Source organism: Mus musculus, chromosome 11, assembly GCF_000001635.26.
Source record: "Mus musculus strain C57BL/6J chromosome 11, GRCm38.p6 C57BL/6J".
Classification (NCBI taxonomy): Eukaryota; Metazoa; Chordata; class Mammalia; order Rodentia; family Muridae; genus Mus; species Mus musculus.
Window position 1 is genome coordinate 93,886,135 of NC_000077.6, and position 12,404 is coordinate 93,898,538.

Consider the following 12,404-nt stretch of genomic DNA (forward strand, 5'->3'; position numbering starts at 1 on the left):
GTGGGCCAATCGGGGCGCGGGTCACGGCGCAGGCGCGCTGGGGAGGGAGGGCTATGCTAATGTTGTTGATATCCTGGGGCCACCCGAGTTAAAAGGGGGGAAATCCGGGGGCTGCCACTGCTGTCGCTGGCCCTGGCCCAGCCGGGGGTCCCCCCTGTAGTCGCCGCAGTCCCGGGGAGAGGCACCGGCCCCCTGCTCGCGGGGGGGGAGGGGGCGCCGCGGGCTCGGGGAGCACGGACGGCCCCTACCCATGAGGCCCTGATGGAAAACACAAAGGATCTGGTGAGAGCCGAGCGCAGCGGCCGCTTTGTGTGCCAGGTTTGAGGGGGGGGGGCACGCCTGCGGCTGCCCGGCCCCCGGAACGCCGCAGCTCGGGGACCCCACTCGCGGGCCTGCTTCTTCATCCCACGCCCCCTCCGTCTCCGGAGCTCCCCTCCCCCTACTGGCCGTTAAACGTTCAGGGGTTCCCCTCCCCCCCTCAACCCCTGACTTAGGGTTCTCTTAGGGAGAAAAAAAAACATAAGAAAGTTTTTCCTCTGCTCCCTCCCAACCCCGTTCTGCTTGAAGGGAAAGATTAGATAGGAGACTTTGCCTTTTTTAGCTGCCAAGGGTGGGAGAGTGGTTTCTCGGGGGTGTGGGGGCAGGAGCATACAGAGTTTCGGGGCTTGGCTGGAGACGGAGCCCACCATTGTAGAGCCAGCGCCGAGAGGCATTTTGCACGTGGAGGTGCTGATACTGAAAGGGGGCGGGGTGGGCACGTGTGGGAGGGAGACGTAGGAGTGGTATCGGGGAGTCAGCCGCCAAGGCTGCTACTTGAGGGTTCCAAGTCAGTGGGCTTCCACCATCCGTACGTTCTCCTTTGTGAAAAAGAAATCCTGACATTTCAGAGTCGGAAGAGACACTAGAAGTCACCCAAAGCAGCCCAGCTTCTGACGAGTGGTAGGTAGTCTGACCTCTACTTAACCCTACATCCATATACCACGCACTGCAGCCTAGGAAAGCACCTTCGGTTTCTTTCAGTCTCTGATATTCACTTGCCTGCCCTTATTAGACCCTTCAGTCTCATTCATGTCGTGTCCTGGTTAAGTTGCTCCCTTTTTTACTTCTCAAATTTGTTCTCACATCCTCCTCACCCACCCACTGCTCATTGGCCTATATTTTGTATGCCAGGAAAGAACATCAGGGAAGTGGAGGGAGGGGGATGGGGAGAGTAAAGAGATGGTAAGGGCCAACTGAAAACTTTGCTGGGTCGGTATCAAGTGTGCTGCTTCCATGACTAAAGATGGTTGAAACTATTCCCTGGGAAGCCAGGGAACTGCTATGTGGGGGTTTCATGACTGTTTCACAAGTAGTCCTCTTTGCGATGAGGACATTTTTAACACCATATCCTTGGTACTGTCAATGTACATTATTTGCCTTTTGCTAAATCACTTTTTCTAAGAACGCGTAAAATTGGGCCTGGGGGAGGAATAGTACTGAAACTAATAAATACAATACTTGGAAGATACATGATCAAAACTATTCCTTCTCATCATTTTGACTCATGGTCTTTGCAAACCCATGCCCCCTCCAAAAGGAAGGCCCTTTCTCACAAATGCTTCTTGTAACGTTTATTTATTTATAGGATAGGATGCTGTTGGGGGGTGGGGGCGGGGGTGGGGGTGGGGGATCAGAGAACAGGTGGAGGTAGTCATCTTAACTTATGCCATGTGCGAACCAGGAATCAAACCCAGGTCATCAAGATTGGGAGCAGACACCTTTAACCTACTAAGAACTTGCTCGAACCTGCCTGTCTTCCCCTACCCCCACCCCACCCCTCATGTGTGTAAGTGTAAGAATTCTTAGACTTGAAATGTTTGTTACAATTTATTGTTTACTTTTGACTTTTTAATCTTTTTTTTTAATTTATTTATTATATGTAAGTACACTGTAGCTGTCTTTAGACACACCAGAAGAGGGCGTCAGATCTCTTTACGGATGGTTGTGAGCCACCATGTGGTTGCTGGGATTTGAACTCCAGACCTTTGGAAGAGCAGTCGGGTGCTCTTATCCACTGAGCCATCTCAACAGCCCGACTTTTTAATCTTTTACCCCTTACATTAATATGCACCAGAACTTAGCACTTAGTAGTTAACTTGCAAATATATATTGGCACCCACTGCTGTGCTTAACTCCCAGGAGTTGCTCCTGATACTGGTAAAGAAAAGCAAGCGTCTTCCTGTTCCCCAGTCTGTGGTAGAGGCTGGTGGTTTGCTCTTGTGTGTTTCAGACTGTTTACCTCACACCAAGGAGTGTTTAGAAAGAAAATAGCTGGCTTTTTGCACTGTCTCCTCTGAATAACAAATAGCTTCTATTTATATGGAAGCCCATATTGAAGTATTGCAAATGCCTTGCAGATTAGAGCAGATGCTGTCGCAAATAAGTGACTGTTCTTAATGTCTCTGGTGAGCCAGGGTTTCTAGCCATTTTCTTTCAGGGCTATTCACTAGTGTTTTAGCATGGATTTGAATCCTAGCTGTAAAAACTTAGAGCTATTTACGCACCAAAGTTTCAGTCAGTATCGCCTTCCAAAGTTTTTTCCTGCTAACTTTAAGCATGAACTGTCATGATAAAATTTGACTTTAAAAGCATTTGCATGCTAAACATACTAGACAGGAACAACTGGTTTTATTTTTAAAGAGGTCATTACTCTGTTTTTTATGGTTAGCTATACATGGATCTCATTATCTGTCTTCCAAGATATTTGGGTGTTTCCCTCATCCCTTAGTTACTTTTGTAAATAAAGACAAAGCAAATTATTTTAAATTGTGTTAAAATACAGCATTCAGACTCAGAATTGCAGTTTATGAGTAAAAACAGCATGTTAATGTCATAGTCATTAGAGTATGAAGTGACTGAAAGTACGAAGTGACTGAAAGCCAGGATTCCTCAGGTGATCTGAATAACCACGTATTAAGCGTGGAGAAGTCAGCTGTTTTGACTTGCTAATTCATTACTTCTCAGCTTTTTATCTTTACAACTTTTTACATGTCTGTCTAGGCCAAACATCGTGGTGCATGCCTTTAAGCCCACCACCCAAGCGTCCGAAGATACAGCTTTGCTTGGACTATGTAGTAAAGATACAGCTTTGCTTGGACTATATAGTAAAGCCCCCATTTCACAGAAGCAACAGGAGATTTAACCTTCCACATAAACTTCAAAGACAAGTTGTCTTTGGTCTTTGGGTTTCAAATACATGACCAATAAATGGGTAAAGCCAAAAGATTTTAAGTAGTTCCACGCTTAGATTTATATTCTAATAGGTCCTAATCTTTAAAGGTTCCAATTAACTTTTATCTTAAAAATGCATGTTTTACTGTCCTGTACCTCATTGTGGTTCATAGGCATGTACCACCATATTCAATTTATACAGTGATGGGGATTAAGTCTGGGGCTTGTGGGTGCTAGGTATTCTTATTAACTGACACTGCATCCCCAGACAAGAGTTTACTGCTTCTTTTTGTTTGTTTGTTTGTTTGTCTCTCTCCCCCTCCCGCCCGTCTGAGGCACAGTTTCTCTGTATAGCCCTGGCTGTCCTGGAACTCAATTTGTAGACCAGGCTGGCCTCGAACTCAGAAATCCTCTGGCCTCCCGAGTTCTCTGCACCACCACGCCCTGCCCCGGAGGGTTCTTAAAAAGTAAACAGTAAACTAACCAGGGCGTGGTTGTACGCGCCTTTAATCCCAGAAGTCGGGAGGCAGAGGCCTGCCTGGTCTACAAAGTGAGTTCCAGGACAGCCAGGGCTAAACAGAGAAACCCTGTCTCGAAGAAAGAAAGAAAGAAAGAAAGAAAGAAAGAAAGGAAGGAAGGAAGGAAGGAAGGAAGGAAAAGAAAGAAAGAAAAGAAAGAGAAAGGAAGGAAGGAAGGAAAAGAAAGAAAGAAACCAAAAACCTCCTTCCCTCTGCAAGAATATACTTTCTCTTCTGTCTTTGCTAGAAAGCGTAATGAAGGGTGAAAAGGCTATAAATCCACTTGAATAGTCTCTGAATGGAAGAAAGGGCTGTAATGATAGTTGGGGACACTGTCAGAAGAGGCTTGAGCTGCACTTCTGCCGTTGTCGAGCCCCATGGCCTTGTTGGATGGCATCAAATAGCTTTGATTTTTTTTCTCCTCATAATTGAAGAATTGGTATAGAATCAGTTGTCTAATAGAACTTTTCAGCTGTACTGGAAATGTCTGTTATCTGTATGGAAGTCACTAGCCACAGTGGCTATTGAGCACTTAAAATGTAGCTAATGGAAGGACGCATTCAATATTTTATCATACTGTTTTTATTTGATGTCAATTTAAACAGTCATATCTCTTCCAAATTGAGCATGTAGGTTTTGGTACAATGTAATCACTAAGTTCATCTCTTAAAGATTGGAGTTTAAAATACACTTTTCCTGGAGGTGGTTATTCAGTGGGCCTACAGTAAGGTCTGATAACCAGTTGGTCTAGTTTGGTTTCTATGTCTCACTGTCTCTTATGTGTCTCTGTCTGTCTCTCTCTCTCTTTCTCTCTCCCCTCCCCACCCACCCTGTCTCACACACAGGAATGTGTGTATGTAGAAGCCAGAAGTTGGCATTGGGTGTTTTCCTCTTATTCTCTACTTACTTTGTGAGACTGGCTCTCTAACTAAAGACCCCAGGGTTCTACCTGTCTGCCTTTCAGCAACTGGGGGATTGCAGACGCCTACTGTTGTGCCTATCTTTTATGTGGTGCAGGAGAATCTAAACTTGGGTCCTAGTACTTGGGCATCAAGTACTCTACCATCTTCCCAATCTAGTTTGGTTTTTTAAGACAAAGTTCTCATTTCAAGTCCAGTCTGGCTTTGAACTTGTGTGTGCTTCCACTTGAACATTGCTGGAGTTTTAGGTGTGTGCACCAAGCCCTGCCAAGAGGGTGTTTCATGTGTGTCCAGAAAGTTTTTTCTTACCAAATCAGTTAGGGAAACACTGTTTGATTTTGAACTCCTTTCTGCTTTTTAACTCTGACTTGAATGTTAATTTAGAATTTAGTGTAGTAAAAACAAGATCTGAACAAAGTGGGCAAATTGGTTGGGCTCTAGTTCTGGCTCTGAATTCATTTATTCATTTTGTTCTTAAGGCAAGTTGCCTACTGTCAGAGCTTTGATCTCTTCATCTGAAATATGAGGTGAGAATCAAGTCTTACTCTTTTCATAGGGTTTCTGTAAGCCTCCACTCAGAGATGTGATGATCACTGCAATTAAAAAGTGAGTAGCACTGTCAATGTCTTCCCAGATGTCCTTTTCACTGTATAAGTGCCACCCCATTATAAAGCTACTTGTATATAATAGTTTATTTAAAGCATTGTAGCCCCAATTATTTGACCCTACTTTGTAGACTAGTCATAGAGCAGGCATACCAAGTCTAGTAAACTTTTATACTTCTGTTGTTTGGCACTGAAGCTTATAGGCTAATATCTATTACTTTGCTTTTTTAATGTCCAATTATGTTACACATGGTAGAAGTACCCCTTGTATATGTATATCTAACAGTACTGGTTAGCTCTACTCAGTAACTACATAGCTTTTTATTGCATCTGTATTTATTTTGTGTTTGTACACGTGTGAGCTTGTGTATGCCACAGAATGGATGAAGGTCAGAAGACAGCTTGCAGCCTCCCCAGCATCCAGATCCCAGGGGTTGAACTCAGGCCATCAGGCTTTGTGACAAGATGAATACACCAGAGATGTAGCGGTCGATGTAGCGCAATGGTACTGCTTGCCTAACATTTGCAAGATTCTGGGTTCGATCCCCAACACACACATACAAAATTAAACAACAATAATAATTTTTAAGACCCTTTAGGCCACTGTTTGTTTCCTAATTACTTGTAAAATACCTTATCTTAGCCTGCTTTTGAAGTGAGTTATATTTTCTTAAAAGAGAAGGAAAGTGAGACCTAAGTAATTGTGGCATCCAAATTGTAAAACTGACAGAACCAGAAATTGGACCTAAAAGTATAGAAATTTGGACCCAGTTACTCATCAAACTGTATTTGATCCTGATGGTGAGATGAGACAGAAACCAGCAGGAACTAAGTAATTTTCTAGACCCTAAATCCAGCCATCTCTTGATTTCTCATCTGAACTTTGTGATCTCATGTAAGTTTATGATTCAAGAATAATAGCCACATGGTAGTGGTTTCGCCTTTATTCCCAGTACTCAGAAAGCAGAGGCAGGCACATATCTTGAATTTGAGGCCAGCCTTTTCTACAGAACAAGTTCCAAGACAGCCAGAGCTATACAAAGAAACCCTATCTAAAAAAAAAAATTGGAGAAACATCCAGTGTCTCACACCCTCTCAGATAGTTATATCTGGGTCCTGACTTTGACTTTGTCCAGTTTATCCATGGTTTGTACTCTCCATGTTCCAACTATTAATTCTTATCCATCTTGATTGACTGTTAAGGTGTCACAAGCTTGTGTTCAAACACCTTTATATAGCAACCTAAATCCATATTGTTCCCCCTGTTCACTAGAAGAGTGAACACAATAAATAAGATATTTGTGAATGTACTTTCACATAACTTTCATTGTACTGCTATAATATTTTAGTAGGGATAATGTATATCTAGTATATAAGTTAAACTTCGTTCATAGGTATTTATGTATAGGTGTACACATTATCTTCTTAGGGTTTACAACTATCCTTGGTTTCCACTATTCTCTAGGGAGTCTTAGAAGAAATCCCCATAAAGAGACATACCATGTGTGTTCACAGAAAACCTTGTACAAAAAATTTAATGACAGTTATTCATAGTCAAGTCTAGATGGAGAACAGATAAACTGTAAAATGTGGATAAAGTGGACAGTGCTTAATATAAAAAGAGACCATTTGTATATATAGTAATAGATGGATCTCAGATATGCTATGCTGAGTGAAAGACATTAGGTGCAGAAATGTTCATAATTTCCAATGTTTTCCTTGATAGTATCTCTGTGTAACCTAAAATGACCTTATAGTTTTAGTCTCTGGAATGCTGGGCTTACAGGTAGGTGTATATACACTGCCAGCTCTAAGGTCTAAATTCTTAGTACAAGTTGACCTTCTCTGATTCAAAAACCTAAAATTTGAAGTGTTTAAAAACTCAAGACATCTTGAGCACCATATGATAGATACCGCCCAGGTAGAAACTGTGACCTGACTGACCTGAAGTGATGGTCCACGGTGAGAACATAGGTGTAGGAGCTAGAAAGATGACTTACCAGCTACAATCACACTGGTGCTCTTCTCAGGACCTAGGTTTGATTCCCAGCACCTCACAAGCCATCTGTCCTCCTAATTCCTAGGCATCCAACACCCTCTTCTGGACTCTAGATACCAGACACACAAGTAGTGCATAGACACATTCAAGCAAAACACTCATGCTAATAAATTTTCAAAAAGGGGGATGAGACATGGTGGCATATACATTTAATCTCTGCATAGACAGCAAAGGCAGGCGGATTTCTGAGTTCGAGGCCAGCATGGTCTACAGAGTGAGTTCCAGGACAGCCAGAGCTACACAGAGAAACCCTGTCTCAAAAAACCAAAAAAAAAAAAAAAAAAACCACGAAGACATTGGTGCAGTTAAAATTACTTCTATGTAAAGCCAGGTGCGTGGTGATACAGGGCTGTAACCAACACTTCAGAGGCCAAGGCAGGAGATGACAAGTTCAGGGCCAACCATAACAACCTAATAAGACTTTGTCTTTAAAAATAGAAGAAGAAAAAAAATTAACCTAGGTGTTCACACCCAAATGCTAAGAAGATTGCCACAAGTGCAAGGCCAGACTAAACTACAACATGAAACCATGTCTGAAGCAAACACTACGAAAAAGCAGGGATGGTAGAACAGTTCTGTGATCCCGCTGTTCTAGAAACTGTAGCAGTTCAAATAATCCCAATGCCTGTCTGGCCTACAAAATAAGTTTAAGACCTGCTCCTGCTCAGACAACTTAGACCCAATTTTATAATAATAATAATAGAAGCCAGGCTTGGTGACTCATACCTGTTAGTCCCACCTTAGGAACTCTGAGAAAAGAAGACTGCCACAAAATTGAAATTGGCCATGGTGGGCTCAGAGTGAAACTGTATCTCAAAAGACAAATGATTTTTTTTAAATATAATAATACTTATTATTTATATGAAACATAATTTTTGTGTGCTTAGATTTGAATCTCCCCAAGAAAACTGATTTTTATATCTGAAAATTTTATACTCGCAAGCATTTTATATAAGGATATACTATATCCTATTCTATATGATACATTGCCTTTAAGGAATTGAAACCTTCTCATTTAATTAAGCAATTCACTTCTTTGCCTTTAATCCCAGCATTTAGGAGGCAGAAGAAGGTGAATCTCTGAGTTCAAGGCCAACCTGGTCTACAGAGCAAATTCCAGGACAGCCAGGGCTGTACCGAGAAACCCTGTTTTGAAAAACAAAACAAACAAACAAAAGAATGAAAAAGAGAGAAAGATAAAGGATACTCAACCTGTAAGATAGTCATAAAAACTGATAGAATTCTACCAGAGGAGGACTCGAGCTGTGTATGTGTATTGTGGCATTTGCGTGCCCTCTCCCTCCCAAACTTGTTTTAATAATTGTTGAGGATAGAGAGATGACTTAGCACACACTGCTAGAGCAAAGGACCCAGTTTCAGTTCTCAACACCCACAGATGGCTCACTGTTGCCTATAACTCCAGTTCCCAGGGGATGGGACTCCTTAGCTTCCACAGGCACCCACACTCTTTCATGACCACTAAGCATTTAGGATCCTCTGCCGTATTCTCAGTAGGAATGATGGATCTGGGCCCAGTATGGTGTTGTACACCTTTAATCCCAACACCCAGTATGGTGGTGTACACTTTTAATCCCAACACTTGAGGTGCAAACAGGAGTTAGAGGCCAGCCAGGGTGACATACTAAGACCCTGTCTCAAATTTTGTTTTGTTTTTAAAAAGAATTGTGGATGTGGAAACAAAATTAGAAGTGATTAAGGAATACAAAAGTGAAAAGTGAGCAGTAGGTATTAAACTCTTCAGTCAGGAATATCCTATTCTGCAATTATAAGCTTGAAGAACAAGAACAAAGGTGCTGAAGAATCTCCTGAGTTGAAGGCAGTAAGACCAAACTCTAGAAAGAAAGCCTGGTCTCAGGAATGGAAAAACACAATGACGACAGTAGAAGATGAGACAGAAACCCATATTCTTGGGTACAGGGAAACTGCTGTAGCACCCCAGTGGTCTATGATACAGCTGAGGTACACAGTAGGTTAGTTGGTCCAGGTTTGTATAAATACAATTACCTATGTTGGAATCTGCATAATATATCCATGTCATTAGTGACAAATGACTACAGAATAAAGTTCAGAAATACATAGAAGGACATAATAGAAACAGTACTTAAAGTAGTATTTCAAATCAGAAGAGATAAAAAGATAGTACAGCAACTAGGTAGCCATTTAAACAGATATTGGATCCTTCTCAGTACTCATGAGAATAAATACTAATTGACTCAGAGTTAAAGACAAACTGTACAAACAATTTTTCTAATGTTGACTCAAAGGTAAATGGAAATCCTGGTACTTAGTGCACACTGCTAGAATGTGCTCAGAATGCCCAAGGGCCTAAGTTTGATCTCCAGCATTAAAAAAAATAAAATTCATACCACCCACCAAAAGAGGGTCTCAACTATGCAATTTCTACTGGTCTAGAACTTACTGTGTAGACCAGGTTGGCCTTGAACTTACAGGAATCTATCTGCTTCCGTCTCCTGAGTACTGGAGTTAACCATATTTTTTAAATTGCATGCTAAAAAGTTCCATAAACAAAAACAAAATATGCAGACAGATCCACACTAACTAGAAACAACTATGGGAAAAAAGTTGTGGACCAAAAGTTCTGGTGTGATGATACATCCCACCTCTTGGTAGGCAGGCAGATCTTCATGAGTTCAAGGCCAGCCTGGGTCTACATGAGTTAGCAAAGCTGCATAGAACCTGTTCCAAAAAGAAAAAGAAAAAGAAAAAAATGAGGAGGGGATGGATAGTGTAAAGCTATCCCATGCTGAGATACTTAGATCTCCCTGAAGGAATTCATTTGAGGGCTAAGGTGCAGTGTCAGTGTAAAGTGAGCCTGGGCTGTATTGATATGCTAGAAAATAAATTATCCAGAGATTATAGTAACATGTCAAATGAATGTGGGAAGTAATTCAAGAAGTCCTTCGCAGCCAAATTGAAGATTGTGAACCCCAAAATGAATAAGGATGGTGAAGTGGGGAGCAAAAGTTAATTTAGACTGATAATAAAAAATGATAAAGAATGATAGGATTTATTTCTGGCTAGTGACGTACTAGAATTGAAAAATGAACTTTGCAGCTTACATAAAGTTTTATTTGTCAAAAGTTATCAGGTGCTAAATTAGATGTGAGATTACTATAAAGAAGCATACCTGCATATTAAGAGTCCTGGGGAAAGGATGAGAAAACTAGACTAGACCATTCCCAGGTAATCAGAACTAATGTCACCAGTGAGGGACAAGTAGGCATCCTGTGCCTCTAGAGTCTGTGACATTAATTAATGAAGTAATATGAGCTAAACCCCTAAACTAGAAAGAAACCCCTATTAAGAAAGGAAAAAACTTGCATTCTCAAAAATAAATTTCCAAAGACATTATGTTAGAATATGGATGGTAGATTAGAAATTAATAGCCTTAATTGTTTGGTTTGTTTCAGGGGAGGGGAGGGGAGGGGTGGAGATAGTTGTTTGCTTTTGTTATTTGAATTACTTTGTCGTTTGACTTTTCTATGTAACTCGGGCCTAAGTGTGGAGCTTGTGATGCAGCCTATGCTGGCTTCAAACTCAGAATCCTCCTGCCTTGGCTTCTCTCATGCTAAGATTACAGGCAGACTTCACCTGCCTAGCAGAAAAATATTATATTACTATCAAACTTCCTGAAGCTGTTCTGGAGAGAGGCTCAGTGAAGAGGACTAACTGCTCTTCCAGAGGTCCTGAGTTCAGTTCCCAGCAACAACACGGTGGCACACAACCATCTGTAATGGGATATGATGTTCTTTTTGGTGTGTCTGAAAAGAGTGACAGTGTGTTTACATACATAAAATACTTTTAAAAAATTCCTGAAGCTGATAACTGTGGTGTAGATATGAAAGACGGTTTTAATTGTTAGGGTTGGTACATATGGTGTAAGTAAACCATGTATTTAGAGAGAAGACAAATAAATGGGGCAAAATGTTACTTGGGCCTAACTAAGTGTGAGTGCATGGGCATTTGATGTGCAGTTCTTCCAGCCTTCCTGGAAGGGTGATATTTCTTTCCAAAGAAGTGAAAAGAAGGGCTATACTGACTAGTATATCGGTCTTTTTAACAAAAAGTCAAAAATGGGAGTATATTCCCCTAGGTAGGTCTAATACTGCTGGGACAGAAACACAGCTGGTAAAACTTCTTTGGAAAGTACTTTGTATGTAACAAAATTGCATGTCAAATGCCTTTCTACCTAAGCCTCTATCTTCTGAAACTGTTTTATACACTGGAGATTTACCATAATATAAAACACATACACCTAAGTTTATAATAACATACAAAATACTGAGAACTAGACACTTCTACAGAGAAAGTGGTATATGCTATGTGATTTATCATCTAAGAACGTTTGTGTTTAAGATAGAGCGGAGGGACTGGAGAGATGCCCCTTTTGGTAAAGTATTTGCATTGCAAACGTGAGGCCAGAGTTTGGATCACCACATGTAGGTAAAAAGCCCAACATGGCAGTGACACCTGTAACCCCAGCCCTGGGGAAGGCAAAGACATGCAGATTCCTGGAGCTCTCTGAATAGCCACTGGACCAGTGAGCTCCAGATTGAGTGAATCACATCTCAACAGATAAAGTAGAAAGAGATTGAGGAAGACACCTGAATTTGACCACTGATACATGCATGTTCACATGTGTACACACAAATGAACATATGTGTATACCACATATCAGAAAACAAATATAGATTAGTTTTAAATAGGTAAGTTGGTTTTTGTCTAGGAACAACATTCTTAACTTGGGAAGAAAAATACAGACTGAAGTGAGAAAGAAAAGGCTCTTTGGGAGTAGAGTAGGATTGGAAGTAAAAGTGTGGATTCATGATTTCCTGAAGTAGTAAGTGTGTGTGTCTCGTTTCTCTAAAAAAGCTCAGAAGTTGGTTGTGGTTGAGACAGGGTCTGATTCATCCTTAAGGATAATGATGAACTTCTGATGCCCTATTTTTCCTCCCAAATGCTGAGATTACAGACATGTGACACAACACCAGTTTATGCTTTTCAAGGGTCAGTCAGACCCAGGGCTTCAGTCTTCTAAACAAGCACTCTA

General features: G+C 41.3%; 1 protein-coding gene across 36 annotated transcripts in view; it reads left to right on the top strand.

The window, feature by feature from the left end:
* Positions 1 to 12,404, top strand: part of Mbtd1 (mbt domain containing 1) — a 61,140-nt gene that overhangs the window by 285 nt on the left and 48,451 nt on the right. For 3 of the 36 annotated variants that reach the window (XM_006531908.4, XM_006531909.4, XM_017314202.2), the window contains exons 1-2: positions 44 to 282; positions 5,205 to 5,254. The exons of 7 other annotated variants lie outside the window; for them this stretch is intronic. In XM_006531908.4, coding sequence (XP_006531971.1) covers positions 262 to 282; positions 5,205 to 5,254 — 71 coding nt within the window. In that variant the 5' untranslated portion in view covers positions 44 to 261. Of the gene's footprint in view, positions 1 to 25; positions 940 to 5,204; positions 5,255 to 5,280; positions 5,759 to 12,404 lie in introns of those variants that run through there. 26 more of the 36 variants (XM_006531887.4, XM_030245441.1, XM_030245447.1 and 23 more) reach the window with 21 other exon arrangements.